The 17,429-nt window shown below is 40.5% G+C and overlaps 2 protein-coding genes across 3 annotated transcripts in view; both read right to left on the minus strand.

Annotated features, from left to right (window-relative positions):
• The window catches only part of LOC146674054 (protein NLRC3-like), a 176,731-nt gene that overhangs the window by 46,862 nt on the left and 112,440 nt on the right, over positions 1–17,429 (minus strand). The gene's annotated exons all lie outside the window — the stretch shown is intronic.
• Positions 4,435–7,318, minus strand: LOC146674057 (tripartite motif-containing protein 16-like). The gene has a single exon (XM_085393209.1). The coding sequence runs from the start codon at positions 6,898–6,900 to the stop codon at positions 5,230–5,232; it is 1,671 nt and encodes a 556-aa protein (XP_085249335.1). The 5' UTR covers positions 6,901–7,318; the 3' UTR covers positions 4,435–5,229.

A 17,429-nucleotide genomic window follows, 5' to 3' on the forward strand; every position in this document is an offset into this window, starting at 1 on the left:
GAGAAACACTGTTTTTATTTGTTGTTGCCTTTAATTACATTACATTGTTTAAAGGATTTGATTCCACACAGAGGTCTTTGAATTTAAATTTGCATTGTTGTTAATGGTAACTACAGAAATGACATTTGCATTCAAAGGAAAGTTATTGTTATTATCAGTGGACTGTTCATAAAAAAGTTTTCAGTTTCAGTTTTATTTGTCATATGCAAGTTAGCACAGGGTCAACATCGCAACGAAATGTATTTGACGATCAGAAGACAATCACTCAGCCAAATGGTACAGTAGAAATAAAATAAAATAAAATAATAAAAAATTAATAGAAAAATAGTAAAAGCAAACTATTAATAAGATGTAGTAAAAGAAAAAGAGATTTTCAGTTAACTGACTATATATATATATGTATATATAAATGTATGTACACACTAGTGATTAAATAAAGAAAATCTTAAATAGGAATGAGGGGGCAGATGGGATATTACACATTTCTCACTCACTATGTATTAACAGACCTCTCTGCAGTGAATCATATCTGTTATTAACCTCTGTCTCTCTTCCACAGCATGTCTTTATCCTGTCTTCCTTCTCTCACCCCAACCGGTCGCAGCAGATGGCCCCGCCCCTCCCTGAGCCTGGTTCTGCCGGAGGTTTCTTCCTGTTAAAAGGGAGTTTTTCCTTCCCACTGTTGCCAAAGTGCTTGCTCATAGGGGGTCATATGATTGTTGGGTTTTTCTCTGTATCTATGAAGCGCCTTGAGGCGGCTTTTGTTGTGATTTGGCGCTATATAAATAAAATTGAATTGAATGAGCAGCAGTACAAACTTAACAGTACAAAAGTTTTTGTTTTTTGTGGCAGTTGTTACAGTATTGCACTTTTTTTAAATATAAATATCAATAAAGTGGAGTGACCAGTGCAGATTATACAGAGTACTTGTGAAGCTGCAGGGTAGCTTCTGAGTGCTGTGTTGTGTGTGTTTAAGTGTTGTGGTTGAGGTGTCGTATGGCTTGGTGGTAAAAACTGTTTTTAAGTCTTGTAGTCTGAGCAGACAGACTCCTGTAACGTCTGCCAGATGGTAACAAGGAGAACAGCTGATGTGCTGGGTGGCTGTGGTCCTTGATGATGCTGTGTGCTTTACGGAGGCATCGCTGGAGATAAATGTCCTGAATGGCAGGAAGCCTCATGCCAGTGATGTGCTCTGCTGCCTTCACCACCCTCTGTAGTGATTTACGGCTGCTGGTAGAGCAGCTTCCGTACCAAACTGTGATGCAGCTCGTCAGCAAGCTCTCGATTGCACACCTGTAGAAATTTGAGGTGATGTTGGCATTCATGCGTGTAAACAAAGGATCCCAGGCAGCAGAGCGTCCACGGAGTCGAAACCTGTTGGGTCTGTGTCTCCACAAGCCCCGCTAGTTCTAGAGACTTATTCATCATGAAGAAAACAAGACAGTCAGTGATCGATCGATTTTCCTTGCAAGGGAGGCCTCGTCTGTGTCCACCACGAAAATGACCCAAAATCTGGCCCCCTCCTGCTGCCTTTTATTGAGAAACAGTTCACACAAAACACATCACAGCAAAGCAACGCCCGCATGGTTCTAAGACCAGGCATTGTATGCATATGTGTGAACTTCTGTAAGAATGTGTGTGTGTGTGTGAGCTTACATCAAAAAGACCCTCACAAGGATGTGTCTATAATAAAAAACTACAGCCCCCCCACCCAGAACCTCGAGAATCTGGGGAGGGGGACAGTGGAATTCCTTTTGTAGAGATGGCAAGCATAAAAATGACAACATTTAACAATTCACTCTAACAAAACCCGCTGTAAAGTCCGAACTGGCTGACGAACGTAGCTCCAAAAGCGTTTGTCTGTCATACCAAGTGTATGATCGTGCTGTGCGCACAGAAATAGAAAGCAGTACAAAATAAATAATAACATTTGTGCTGAGATGACTGGGAGCTGTCGTTGGTGCAGCCATCTTACAGTGCAACCGGACGTAAAAAAAAAAGAAAAAAAAAGAACATGTCATCAGCTGACATCTGGTTGAATTCATTTGTGTAAATCCACAAAGAGCAGCAGGTCAGCTGATCACAGCCTGTACATTCAGAAAATCTACTGAAGCTCTCAATAGAAATTATGTGAGTCATGATTCTTTTCCAGACACTGAGCCATTACAACTGATCTTAGGGTTCCTCCACCTGCTGAATCCACTTCAACCCCTGACTCCTCATTTTCCTGTTTAGAGACAAAGTCGCCCTCGACAATGTAGGCAACAGAAAATAGAGCCACTTTTTATTTTCCTTCTTTTTCTCTGCTCATGAGGCAGAGCTCAGCTACGTTTTACTTTCTTACTCTGAGTACATTTCAGAGCCTGTACTTTTTCACTTTTACTTAAGTAAAGACATTGAATCAGTACTTTAACTTTTACTGGAGCATTTTTTAACACAGGTATCTGTACTTCTACTTGAGTACAACATGTGTGTACTTTTGCCACCTCTGCGTATCAGCCACATTAAAGTCTCCCTCTTCTGTGGTGCCGCCTTTACAATGTGTTAAAGTCTTCTTCATCATGATCTTGTTTCACCTCTGAGGGGAAATTTTGATGCTGGTCCTCTTTGTCTGTTCACTGCCTGCTGGAAACTTACCTGCTCGCTGCTGCTGCTCTTCCTCTCAGCTTCCTGGAGTAAGTCTGAAAACTCACCCGCCTGCCCTCCTGTCTGCACCTCTGCTCTGAAAAAGGAAAGGAAAGGTTAGACATGTTGTTCTTCTCCTCACTCCACCACACACCTGGACAAACTCCCTCTCTGCAGCACTTGGCCTTGACAGCACAAGGTCCTGGACCACGTTTACATGTCTTCATAAGTTAACAGATGTGAAGTATTTTCACATACGGCCCTTAAAGCTTTTGTTAAAATGCTCCACAACACTTGGTTCAATCTGGCTTTATGCAGAGAAATGTGTGATGTTGAACTGAACCATCAGCTGATGCAAATGTTTATTATTAAACTCCTCGCCTTCATCTGTTGGAAGTTTAACAGGTACACGTCCCTCACTCATCCTCAAAAGCAGATGCAACAGATGCTGCTGTCTTGGTTTGAAGACACCTGCATGCATACTTAGAAAATCCATCTGTACATGTCAGTAAGTGTCTCACATTATCATTATCTGCACAATATTCACCCATATCAGCCAAATCAGCCTCAAACTGTTTGTCGATTCCACCAATCAAAACTCTGTTTCTGGGAAAAAGTCTTCATGCTGGTTTATGAAGTGTGTAAGTATCCTCCCTCTTTAAACAATGACAATGTTTCACCTCCAGTAGTGACAACATTACACCTGCTTATTCCCCTGCAGCTTTGAGAGGGTTATTCAAACTGCCCAAACCTACCAAGTGAGCAGGGTCATGATATCATTTATGTCATGTGTTTTCCACGATCGCTATGAGACACAAGTGGTCAGACTGTGAGTGTTAACACATCTTATTTCATCCCCATCACACAAAAACACTCAGCAGTGCGCGCCTGTTTTATGCTTCCCACATCAACAGTTTCTCCTCTTGTGCAACAGACTTGCTGTGATCCAGGGAATTGTGCACCACATCATCATTTGCGTTACGCAGAACAAAGTGCACTTTATTCAGACTGTGTACTGTTGAGTGAAGCCTGACCAGCATGTGGCTGTGGCTTTATGTCAACATGTTTTTTCTCTGTGTTGTTTTTTCTCTGAAATATGCAAAACAAACTCTTTTAGGATGTGTGTTAATGTAAGCTATACGATGTCCTGTTCAAACGGAGCCTCGGCCGCTCATTATAGCAACCAGCTGTCAACTCAAAATGACGTGTGATGAGTGAAAGACTTTAAATTGTGCTTCACTCATGATTCTTCTTCAACATGCAGGACACCGTTGTAAAGGAAAAATGCACTTGTACTGTTTAACCATGTTGATATAAATGACATTTTTATGACTCGCCTGTGTGGAATTTATACAGAAAACCTGCAACAATAACAACATCGTCTCCACCAGATGAAACTCCACAGCATGACCTGACATTCAGACACTGAAAAGTTCAGACTGGTCGTCATTATAATTTATGGACTTTTGAACCGCGTCCTTGATTTGTCTTTGACTGTATGCTGACTCTGAGTTGCTGAGTCCCTGCTGTGACTATTTCAGCCTGGTGTTCATTCTTGTATTTGCTCAGGGTCCAGGATACAGACTGGAGAAGGCACATTTAGAGAACACATTTAAAACAAAACAACAAAATCGTTTTTCATGTTAGTAAGATTAATGACTATATTTTATGTATGAGAGAAGAAGAAAAGCTTTGGGTTAACCAGTTTGAATAAAATAGATGTCTAATGAACAAACAAACAAACAAACAAACAAACATTTTCTAAAAAAGCTTTGGAGAAACGATTTCATCCAGTTTGTCCATTATTAAAACTGATGTTTATTTGCCAATCATTCAACATCACCACTTGTTTATAACTCTGCTGATTTTATTCCCTTTGTGTCCAGGCTGAGATTCCAGGTGTCTCCCTCAAATCATTTTCTCCAAATCAGAAGCATCAGATTTGTGGAGATGCTCTGCCTGCCAGACACAGCTCAGGGCAAAGAAATATGTTGATCCTCCACAACATACAGGCCTGTATCATTTAGTGTCTGTATTTAAATGTATAAATGATCGAGTGTGATCAAACTTTTCATATGAAATATAATATTAAATGTCAAACATTAACTATTTAATTTTTGTTACATTTTAAAAGTTCAAACCTCAAAGACATTAAGTTTACAGTCATATATGATCAAGAAAATCAACAATCTTCACATTTCAGAAACTGGAACCAGCTTTAAATGTGACTAAAATAATGATAAAACAATCAATTCTCTAATCATTGACTAACTGATGAATCACTGCAGCTCCAATATATTGTTGCATTTGACAACCCACTACAGCAACTACAGAATAAAACCACTAACCAGACTGATGACAGATTTCAAACATGCTGAATATGAAGAGTAGTATCATTTAAACTCACATGATTATCAGCCATAAGAACAAATTCAGATTTATATTGATGTAAGGTATATAAATGTAAGTACAGTTTGAATCAGTGCAATATTATTTTCACACATCAATGGACCACTGAACTTCTCAGCTTCTAAAATGTAAAGCCTCATTTAGAAACTACACAAGTACATATAATGGTCAGGGATCAACATGAACCTGTCTTCTCTATTTGACTTTAATCAACTCTGCAGTGGCTCCAAGTCCAAGACCAAGTCCAGCATAGAGCGGCTGAGTGAATGTGGTCTGGACTCTGTGGAGGAGAGTCATGGTTTCAGAGACGCTGTAGAAAGACAGAATACCTGCTCTGTGATCCAGGTACACTCCTACTCTGGAGGACCGAGGACCTGAGAGGACAGTTCGGACATTGTTGTGAAGAAATGTATAACTGTCTGTGTAACAATCTAATGCCCAAGATTTGTCATTGAATCCAAATAAACGTTCATTGCCCGTCCCTGCTCTGCTGATATTCTTATATGTGACTGCTACACGAACTCCTCCCCCTCTCCACTCCACCTCCCAGTAACAACGTCCAGTCAGACTCCCTCTACTCAGGACCTGATAATATACAGTGAATCTGTCTGGATGATCAGAATAAGACTGTTGTTGGTTCATCAATGTTACTTTTCTGTTCCCCTCAGATAATAACAGATATCTGTTTGCTGTGTTTGGATCCAGTGTGATTTCACGTGAACATTTTAAGAATCCAGCTCTGGTCTTTGGCTCTGCTGGTGACAGTAAAACATCCTCTTCAGTGACTGTCAGTGAGATGTTTGTCCATTCCTCTCTCAGAATGTCCTGTAGTTTATCTCTGGTCTCTGACACAGCTGCTGTCACATCCTCAAAGTAGCTCAGAGGACGAATATTGATGCTGGATGAGTGTGTAGACTCACTGAGTGCTGACAGTGAGGGGTAGTTGTGTAGAAACTGGTTGTGATCCTCTGTGTGTGAGAGCTGCTCCAGCTCGCCGTCTTTCCTCTTCAGCTCAGCGATCTCCTGCTCCAGCTTGTCCTGAAGCTCTTTGACTCGACTCACTTCAGTTTCCTGCTGGGATCTGACCTGCTGCTTCACATCAGAGCTTCTTTTCTGGATGAGACGGATCAGCTCAGTGAACATCTTCTCACTGTCCTCCACTGCTTTATCAGCAGAGCCATTGATGGCCTCCACCTCCTGTTGAAGCAGCTTCACATCTTTCTCTCGCTCCTGGATTCTCTGCTGGAAGTTTAGTCGTCTCACCTCGAGCTCCTTCTGCTTCTCAGTCCTTTCTGCTGCAGCTGGGACTGTTTCATGGCCTTTATGTTCATCCATTGTGCAGAGATAACAGATACTCTGCTGATCAGTACGACAGAAAATCTTCATCACCTCATCATGACGAGAGCAGATGTTCTCCTGGAGCTTCACAGAAGTTTTAACCAGCGTATGCTTTTTAAAAGTTTGAGATTCATAGTGAGGTTGGAGGTGTTTCTCACAGTAAGAGGCCAGACAGACTAAACAGGACTTGATGGCTTTCAGCTTCCTCCCAGTGCAGACATCACAGGCCACATCTTCAGGTCCAGCATAGCAGTGATCAGCTGGAGCAGCTTGGAGTCCAGTCTTCTTCAGCTGCTCCACTAAAGCTGCTAACATGACGTTTTTCTCCAGGACAGGCCTCGGTGTGAACGTCTTCCTGCACTGAGGGCAGCTGTGGATTCCCTTCCTGTCCTCTTCATCCCAGAAACTTTTAATACAGTTCCTGCAGTAGCTGTGTCCACAGGTTGTAGTCACCGGATCCTTCAGTAGATCCAAACAGATGGAACAAGAGAAGGTTTCTCGGTCCAGCTGAAGTCCTTTCTGCGCCATTTCTCCTCTCAGTGTCAGTGACTGTGTGAGTTTCTCTTCCTTATAACTGAAACTAGTCTGAGCTCTGATCTCAACAACATGTTTCTGCAGTGAATGGAGCCTGTCAGCTCTTACATGTCACCACATGTTGGTTACACCCATCTTCAAAGTGCAGATCTGAAGGGGAGGGAACGAGGAAACACGTGGACAGAGAGGAGGTGCTGTGTTTAAGAGCAGGAAGAAGAGGGAGGTTATCAGGCTGTGCTTCACTCCAGGAAGAGGAGCAGTTTGAGAGCGATACTGATACTGATAGTTTAACCCTTTTTATTTACTGCTCACATCAACTTTTAAGCTTGTTAACACTTTCTTCTATAGAAATAAACTTCAGTTTAGAAATGTCAGAGTTCTCACTGAAGTTAACAAACAGTCCTTCAGTTTCAGTCAATGCAGGAGGATAATGATCCTAAACATACAGATAAGGCAGCCACTGACATGATGCTTATGTTGCATTTAAGTTTATGTTCATTTCAGTTGTTTCTCTCCCTCAAACACCATCAGAGGTGAGAGGGTGCAGCAGGTGTAGTAGTTGGTATATGAGTCAGTAAACAAATTAAAGGTTTTTCAAACACATTCATCTCCACAAAATGTGATAAATGTTTGACAGGAATAAAAAGAAACTCTGATCCTTCTTTAAAAGTATTTTTCTGTTATTACGGTCGAGTTGATCACACAAAATCATCTTGAGCAGGGACGTGGCTAAATACTGGTATGTGAGAACCCGTCAATATTAAGGTCTCCAGTGACTGACTGCAGCTTTGTGACCTGGAGATACTGGATATTAGAACTTGGTGGTCTGTAACAGCAGCTCACTAGTACAGGTTTCACAGGAGGAAGCTGGACCTGTAACCACAGAACTTCCAGTCGGATCAACAGTCACAGCAAGAATCAGCATCTGCACATTTATCATCAAGAGCAGCAGGGGGCGCTGTTACACACAGAGGCAGGTTCTCTCCCAAATGTGTCCAGAACAAGAGCTGAGCAGCTTTTTCTGTGAGTCAAAGTATTTCTAACAAACTACAGCAGATCACAGAGCCTGTGTCAGCTCAGCTATCAGAATCAAACAGTGAAGCTGACCTGTGTAAGTCAGCAGGTCAGACAGTATGTTAATGAGGGCAAATCTACAAAGCAGTAATGAACTTTTCATAAACCACATTTAATACAAATCTATGATACGTCCATAAGTCTGCACCGTCTGAAACCTCCTCACATTTCAGCCCTCATTTCTCATCATATTGTAATCTACAGTTATTTAAACTGTGTGTGTGCAGGCTGTGGCTCTGTTTCACTTCCACAGTTCAACTACAGAGGGCGCTAAAAGTCATGTTAGTCTAAGTGCCTGAAAAGAAGTTCAGTTTCCTTCTTTTTAAGATATCCAGGCTGAACTTCACGACAACAATTCAAGCGTCTACCAATGAGAGTTCAGGACACTGTGATTGATCTACGACGGGGTGGTAAATACATCAGAGGGAGACCTCGTGTTTTTATGTCTAGTTAACAGAAAGAGTAGGAGTATAAGCCATGTTTGCTCAGCAGCAGCTTTATATTAAAGGTTGTAGCTTTAGTATTTTAGCTTTTATATAAACCCCTGTTTCACCCCCTGCTATGTGCCTATTGTGAAGAGGGAAGCTGTGACCACTAGAAGTATAGTAGTAGGTGGTCGGAGGAGGCTTTAGTGGAACTACAGGGTTGTTTTGAGGTGACAGACTGGGAGACACTCTGTGGGCCTCACGGTGAGGACACCAGTGGGCTTACTGAGTGTGTCACTCACTACATAACCTTCTGCACCAGCTCCATTGTCCCAGCACGGACATTATTTGTTACCCAAATAACAAGCCGTGGGTGACTAAGGACATCAAAGCTCTCCTCAATAACAAGAAGAGGGCGTTCAGAGCGGGCGATAGAGAGGAGGCTACAACGGTTCAGGTGTTACTGAAGGCCAAGATCAGCATGAGACAGTTGTGGCATGAAGACAACCACTGGATTCAAGCCATCCAACCACAGAGGAGCTGGAGGCAGTGAGGACAGAGCCAGATACCTGAATGTGTTTTCAACAGATTCGACACTGCAGTGAATGCTCACCCCCCTGCTGACTTACCTGTAGCCAGGCTGCAATCCACAACCATGCCACTCTCTCTCCCTCCCTCTCCACATTGCACCATTGCTGCCTCTCCTCCATCATTCACTTCCACTCGTGACCAGATTCAAAGACAAAGGAGAAGACTCCAGTCAAGCACGTCTGCTGGACCAGACCAGATGAGTGCTGTGTCCTCAAGGCCTGTCCCACCCAGCTTTGTGGAGTCTTTTATAAATTGTTCATGCTGAGTTTGCCATCTTCAGAAGTTTTATGAGACTCTGCAGTGGTTGGATGTATCAGTGTGTCATGGTCCGACAACTGAAGTTTAACAACATTTCTGCATCAGGATTAAAGTCAGAATGAAAATCCTCTATTTTCTCTTCTTCTGCTTCTTGTCAGGTGAGGACTGATGATCTTAATGTTGCTCTTTAACTTTAATTTTAACTAAAACATACTCAACTTTATAAAACACCTCATGAAATACATATATTTACTAGAGCTGGATATCTTTAGACCGGTCTTGGTCTCGAGACCACTTTTACGTGGTCTTGGTCTCGCTGTCTCAGTCTCGCTGTCTCAGCTCGACATAGTGGTCGGGAGATTTGGAGTCAACAGTATCCATGACACACAACATAACGTTCGATAATGTGTCATCCGCAAAAGCATCAGCTCTAAGAGCCGTGCTTAGAGAGCGCTTTGTAGTGAATCAGAAGAGTCGACTCCCACTGAGCGAGAGCCGGCTCCTCACTTCATTTCCTTTCACTGCTCAGCTCTCACACCGTGGCTCAGCTATGCTCCAATCTCTCCATATTGTGGCCAATCACATGCGAGGATATAGGATAATATCATTGTGTGAAAAACAGAGAGGGTGAGAGACGCGACAGTCAAGTGGAGCATGCGTCTGTCCTCTCAGTAAGTGAGTGAGACAGTAGACAGCAGTGAGGAGGGCTGTGTGAAAGCAAGAACACATAAATATGCCTGAAACCCGTAAACGAAGCAGCATCTGGCTGCAGTTTAAAGACTTTTTTGTCTCGGTATCGTCTCAACTTTGTCTTGGTCTTGGTTCAGTCTTGACTACAAGTCTAATATCTACATACAGTAAATAATGTTGTGATTATCCATCTTGTTTTAAATGTATTATTATTATTTTTCATCTGACAGGTCCAGCTGGGCTCGTCAAGGCAAAACATAATATTTGGTCTGCAGCTGAAGGATTTAATGGCACGCTTAACTGCAACTTATCTTTGTCTGGAAGCACAAAGTTCTTCTGTGAGGAAAAATGTGAGCGAGCAGAAGATATCCTCATTAAAACAGATGGAAGCACAGCTCAGAGTGGCAGATACAGCATGAAGAATAAAGATGGATCTCCAAGAAGAGGAATTGTGTTTTTAAGCTTCTCACAAATGATCAAGTCTGACGCAGGAATGTACAGGTGTGGTTTGGGAAGATCTTCTGCTCCAGATTCATACTTTGACTTTGAGGTCAGAGTTTCAAATGGTGAGTTTTTTAGTAAAGGTGAGTGGAATTGAAAATGTGGAGACCCCCCAGGTCTAATTTAGTAATGTGGACCACTTTTAGATCAACCTGTTCAATCAATAAATACAAGCACAAAATCTTGCTTTTGTTCAGATTTTCTTTTCTCTATAACTGATTTGGAGCATCAGTATCATGGTTTATATCATGATTTAAATAGATAAAATCTACTAATTTAATTCCTATGATGGAGAGTAACAGAAGAAATGTTTGACCTAAAATGTTGATGATCTTCCAAGAGTGTCATCATGCTAAAAAGAAGTTAGTCACCTTTTTTATATACAGGCTCATCTTCTAGCTGTGAGTCCTGAGAAATGCCTCAAAAAATAAGACAAATGAAACAAAACAAAAACATTTGCACTCACACCGGTGAACTTCAAGGGTCTATAACGCTGCTCTTTAAGTTCATACTATGAAGGTAACGTTTTGCATGGCTTCATTAAATATGGTGCAACAAAAAAGTTTTGATTTTATCTTAGTCTCTGCCTCAGTGTCTGTCTCTTTGTGCATTTAAACCCTTAGTTAGGAGTAAATGTGGATTTTCTGTGGCAAACATGAATGTCAGTTTCTCGGTTTATGAAGGTCACCTTTAACTATGACAGTGCTGAGATACGGACCTCCTGTGAAGTTGTCACCATACTAGTGATGAGCAAAGCGAGACTTCGTGAAACATTTGAAGTCTTTGTGCTTGTATTGATGATTCCAAACAATCTGAAACCATCTCCACAGTGGCCCCTGCTGGACAATTTGGCTATTGTCACGTCCTGATCATATTCTGTGAAATGGTGACACAGACAAGTTCTGCACAACTTCAAACAAAACCACATATTAAACCAGACCATCAATAACTGTGATCATCACATGTTTTGGAGAAATCCTCAAACAAACAAGGCACCTTGCGCACTCTGTGCGCAACAATCAGCTAATGAGGGTACCCCTCATTGGCTGATTGTTGCGCACAGAGTGACATCCCCTCCACGCTGACCAGGGACATTTACAAAAGCCCGATGGCCAATTATGTTCCTCGCCCTCCTCCATCTCCTCCTCCCTGGTGTCCTAGACCTTCTCCTCCTCCTCGACCTCTTCCTTTGCATGTCTTTGGATCCATTGTCTCAAACCTGAATGAGCTGACTTTGGCCCTTTTGTCTATCCATCCAAATTTCTGATTGGTGTGTGATACGTTTTGACTCCTAGTGTTTACAGTTTGTTAATTGTGTACTAATTGAGCTAAAGCTGTGCTGATGCGAGTTAACATTATTGACTGCTATTGCTTTCTAAGTGACCACATGGTGTCAGCACAGTTCAGCACATCTGACTCGTGTGTTAAAGCAGAGGCATGGGGTTTATAGTTCAGGGAAGTGGGTGTGCTTTTTGGAAAGGGGAATTATGGCTTTGAAATTTAGGTTCACAAGATTGGTTATAGTGTTTAAGAAAAACATTAATGGCTCTTAAAGACCACAAAGGGGTGCTGTCAACGAGGCTGCAGTATTTGTCCGCATCTTCACCTGACTCAGGTGTGGTGATCAGGTGAAAGCACACTCTGGGTTTGTAGCATTTTGGTTTTAACGATGGAAAAATATAAAGTGAAGCTGCATTTTTGTTTATATTTGTAAGACTGTATATTAGTTGTGTATTTTTGAGAAATAAAAAAAAAACAAAAAACAATCATAGGGAGCAAAATTTTATCTAATTTCCTAAATTATTATTATTAAATCCTCCAAAGAAAAACTTCACTAGTACCACAAAAATATTATTTTATGTTCAACACGCTCAGTCATTTTTATGTTTTTCCTTAATATTTGCCTGAAAGGAGGACGGCTCCAGTCCTTTTCCACACTTCAGATTATATTTAGCTACAAGACGACCATTACAGCAAGAGTTAGTCACTTTACATTATTGTTGTTTATTTATTCAATTATTTCTTACTTAGAAAGGGGAAAGGATATTACAGTAATTAATAATGTATACTGTATTAATCCCCATAGGGAAATTCCTCTCTGCATTTAACCCATTCACTCAGTAAAGCAGCAGCCAGCCGCCAATCCAGCGCCCGGGGATCAGTGTGTAGGGACGGTACCTTGCTCAGGGGTACCTTAGGGTAGCTGTGAGCAATCGCAGTGGAGGAATCTTTTTAAAAGACGTCTCATGCTGTGTACAGTGTAAGATTCAGTTTCACGACCAAAAAACAATCAATGAAAAACAAACAAACACAGAACCATTTTCTCCAAATTTAACAGAAGCTTTTATTAAAAGAGTACAGGACATGGCATATGTGAGCTGTACACTATTTCTCTTTTTCATTTCCCTCCCAAATGGGTACAAACGTGGCTATACAATGGAAGTATATACAACATACACTGTTAAAGCGCTTTTACTAGGAAGTATCATGTCCTCTGCTGCACATTGTTTCTTAAGGCTTGTGCTGTGGGATGATGGTTTCCTGCTGCACAAAGCAAAGTGTAGCATGGTGTGACATCGATAGAAATGCAGAATGACAAACCACAGCACACAGGACATGCAGAGTGCAGCGATCAGCTCAATACAAATTCTGTCTCATTTACTAAACCTAGCAGTCAGCACAGGGCGTGCTCTTCCTATGTGAAAAGAGCTTTAAGAATCAGCCTATAACATACATGTTGTATTCCAGTTAAACAAAAACACAAATTATTGGAAATGAATACAGACTCACTGAAACCAGCTAACTAATATACACACATATATAATCACTGAAACCAGCTAACTAATATACACACATATATAATCACTGAAACCAGCTAACTAATATACACACATATATAATCACTGAAACCAGCTAACTAATATACACACATATATACAAGGAGACCTCTTCGACACATGCCCAGCTCCATATTTTCCTTCTTGGACTTCACTGCAGGAGTTTTGCATGAATCACAGTTCAAAATAATCCATCCCTCACTTTATCCTGTTTCTGAGATAAGATATTTTAGCCCCGTCCCCCTTTAAACCCACCCTCCATTTTTACAGCTGGTGAGTGTGCTTTTGCGCACATTTATGTGCTTGAAATGATCAACTTTGAAACTAGAGCTTTTATATCATTGTGATTACTTTTACATACTTTGGCCTGATTATTCAAAATGTTGTTTAATAAAAATGTAAACAGGAAAAGAAAAGCAGAATAAATCCAGTTTCAAAATGGGAGGCATTTACTGTATTTGTACCACAAATACATGCTATTGAACTATTGATCTATTTTAAGTAAAAAAAAAACAAAAAAAAAAACAAAAAAAAAAACAGACTGTGCCAACATATTTGGCACTTCTAAGTTGTTGATCTTTGTCTTTTTAACGTTTTTAAAAGCCATTTCTGGATGTCGTGTTTTACATTTAGCATCTTAGTGGGATTCTGTGCATTAGCACCGAACTAGCAGCAGCCAACACAACAGTCATTAATTTTCAAGTGTCTACAGTGTTATAAAGACAGTGCAATATCAGGACCCTCAGAGTCTGACCTCTTTGCAGTGCACCTTCACCATCTCCACATCCCATTAAAGCTGGTCACTGATCAGCTTTCTGTCAGTAAACTCGAGGTTGTTTAAAACAAAGAAACTAAGAAGAAAAAATATATCTATTTGGGATCCAATAATGTAAAAGACATGACTTTCAGTTAAAATGTTTGTTCACTGGTTAAATGGGTTTTTTTTCTTAAGCTTCTAATTGATAAAGCATGCCCTGAGTGGCCCAATGGCAGCTGCCATAATAATTGTTCAAATTCGTAAATATTGAAGAAAGGTGTTCACTACCTTTATTATCTTCCTTTTGCAAAGGACACACTGTACAATTTGTTTGGCAAAGAAAGCAGAAAACCGCACAAATCCATTCCATAACTCATAATGTTTACAACAACAACAAAGTAATTGAAGAGCAGCAAGAAGTCACATAAATGTTAATACTCCGTTTTGCATTTCATGGCATAGCCTGCTATCATACTACTACTGTGATTGATTGTGGCCTGCCTTTCATCAAGGTTTTTGAAAGTGCAATATAACATTTATTTAAAATAGCAGTGCAATTCAGTTTGAGTTAGTTATTCTCTCATTTTAAGGTTTGCTAGGTAAGGGTTGTAATGTAAAAGCAAAAAAAACCTTGGTCACACAAAAAACTTTCAGAGTGTGTGCCGGTATTTGACACACAATAAATGCAACATCCATGGCTAGGTTGTTGCTAAGAGCAGTCTAATTAAAGAGAGAGGTAAACGAGAATGAACGGTTCTTTTAACAATGTAAACTTGATGATACGAGGTAAAAAGATGTCAAGTAAAATAATTGGTTTAAACATTACTATTCAGGTCAACACTGGCTAAATGCTGATTGGACAACTATTTGCTGAACTCTGACACCCTCATTCGTACCTGTGACCAGCAGCAACCTTCACTATGCTGACCTTTGAACCAGAGGCTGACATAAATCTTCATAAAATATAAACTGCTGCATAGAAGATGAAATGTTTATGAAGTGGTGTTAATACAAACTGAGGGAGCTTCACAGATCATCAGCAAGTGGTTTAGCTGGCAACATGGTAAATGGACTGGTTCTTATATAGCACTTTTCTACTCATCTGAGCACTTAAAGCGCTTTACACAACTTGTGCATTCACCCATTTGCACAAGCACATTTTTCTAAGTGCTTCATAGCTAACATTCACACACATTCACACTCCGACGGATGCATCGGAGAGCAATTTGGGGTTAGTATCTTGCCCAAGGACATTTGGCATGCAGACTAAGGGAAGCCAGGAAGCGAACCACCAACCTTTCCATCAGTAGATGGCCTGCTCTACCACCTGAGCTACAGCCACCTCACCCCACCATGTTTTCTTCTCTTTCAAGAAAACCTCACCTGAATGAAACCCTGAGAATAAAGTGCTGGATTAGTCATGTTCCAGTGCATGTTTGTGGCTGGAGCTAGCTTACACAATGGCTCAAAGTTGTAGTTTCTTTCCAAGAGAAAGAGAAATACTTAAAATGACACAGTTTAGGATTAATTTCCCTAAGTGATTGCTCACTTATTATTTTGAGGTAGTAGTCAACTTCAGGTTGCACTTTATATTCAGCAATAGTGATGCAGCATAGAAAAAGGCAGAAAAAAACACAGATCAAGAATTGCAGCTCTGCACAAATACAGCTGAGCCCTGACTCATTTAAAAACAACTCGACTTTCCAATAGTTCCAATGTTTGGTATCTTAGCTTCACTGTCTGTAATATCTCTTGAAAATAGATTTGGTAACGTAGTTTATTGGATGAACAATGCACTGTTTGGACAAAAATCATCGTCCAGCAAACCACTTGTTGATAAGGGGAAGATCCCTGTTCAGTGCAACCACATATGCCTGGAGGTGCGATTTGACCATCCAGCAGAATTGATCACCTTAGTGACACTGATGATTTTTCCATGTTTAACCTGTAGCAATAATGTGATACACTGATCATTTTTTGTAAACCTAGTGAGGGGAATAATCAGAAGTTTAATAATTTCCAAACATGAAAATGAATTTAAAATGAATCAGTCCCAGAGTTCTCATTTTAAAAACTCAATCACTACTGGCCAGTTAGCAGGGGCTGGCACACTGTGCAGCAGAATGAAGATCGCCATCACAAACTGCAGTACATGACACAGTGTGAGTTTGCCCAAGTGATGAAACATTTAGTGAAGAGAAAGCTGACACATGCCCCCTTTTTTATTTCCACAAACACTATATAGTGTGACTTGGTAATATTTTTAAGAATATCTGGGAACTCCTTCCTTTGAATGCACATGAACAATGTTGGCACTACAGCTCATTTTGATTATGTGGAGATTCTGCTTTTTCTTTCAAGATGTGCGGGGCTTAACTGAGGCGGCCCACAGCCTGTATTTTGCCCCTGTGTGATCTGTATGAACGAAAAGTGCTTCAGTGACTTATGAGTACTCATTTATCTGTAGCAAAGAATAGCTTGGATGACCTTTTATGAAAGAAGGAGATAATGCTGACTTTACCTTCATAGTGTTTGGGGGGAAGAAAAAAATCAGTTAACTGACAAGTGACACACAGCACATCAATTTTAGTTGATACTGCAATTTGAACATTTAAGGACAGATGTTTTAAGATCACAGGTGAGAACATCATACTTCTTTAACAAAATCTGCTGTTTTTAGGTTTTCCCTTGCAGGTAATACTTTGTAACATGGGTTTTAAAATGTGCTCTGTAAATAAAGTCATTATTTTAATGTAGTTTATTAGATGAATTTAAGACAGTAGTGTAACTCAATTTGCATTAGTCATATCCTTGGAGTGTTACTAATTTACCCCTCACATGTTTGAACCTCAATGATTATAGTATATTTTTCACTGGTTTATGCTCCTGTGTGTGTTACCTAACTCAAACAGCACACTAAGAAGGCCTAGCAGGACACTTTACGGTGGTCCTGCTACTTTTCTTTGAAATACCAACACTGATGACACATCGGTTACAACACTATGACAAAGACTTGGTCACACAAAAAACTTTCAGAGTGTGTGCCGGTATTTGACACACAATAAATGCAACATCCATGGCTAGGTTGTTGCTAAGAGCAGTCTAATTAAAGAGAGAGGTAAACGAGAATGAACGGTTCTTTTAACAATGTAAACTTGATGATACGAGGTAAAAAGATGTCAAGTAAAATAATTGGTTTAAACATTACTATTCAGGTCAACACTGGCTAAATGCTGATTGGACAACTATTTGCTGAACTCTGACACCCTCATTCGTACCTGTGACCAGCAGCAACCTTCACTATGCTGACCTTTGAACCAGAGGCTGACATAAATCTTCATAAAATATAAACTGCTGCATAGAAGATGAAATGTTTATGAAGTGGTGTTA

The sequence above is a fragment of the Rhamphochromis longiceps genome, linkage group LG3, assembly GCF_057381845.1.
Source record: "Rhamphochromis longiceps isolate RC_006_pf linkage group LG3, R_longiceps_female_GT1.1, whole genome shotgun sequence".
In the NCBI taxonomy this organism is placed as follows: Eukaryota; Metazoa; Chordata; class Actinopteri; order Cichliformes; family Cichlidae; genus Rhamphochromis; species Rhamphochromis longiceps.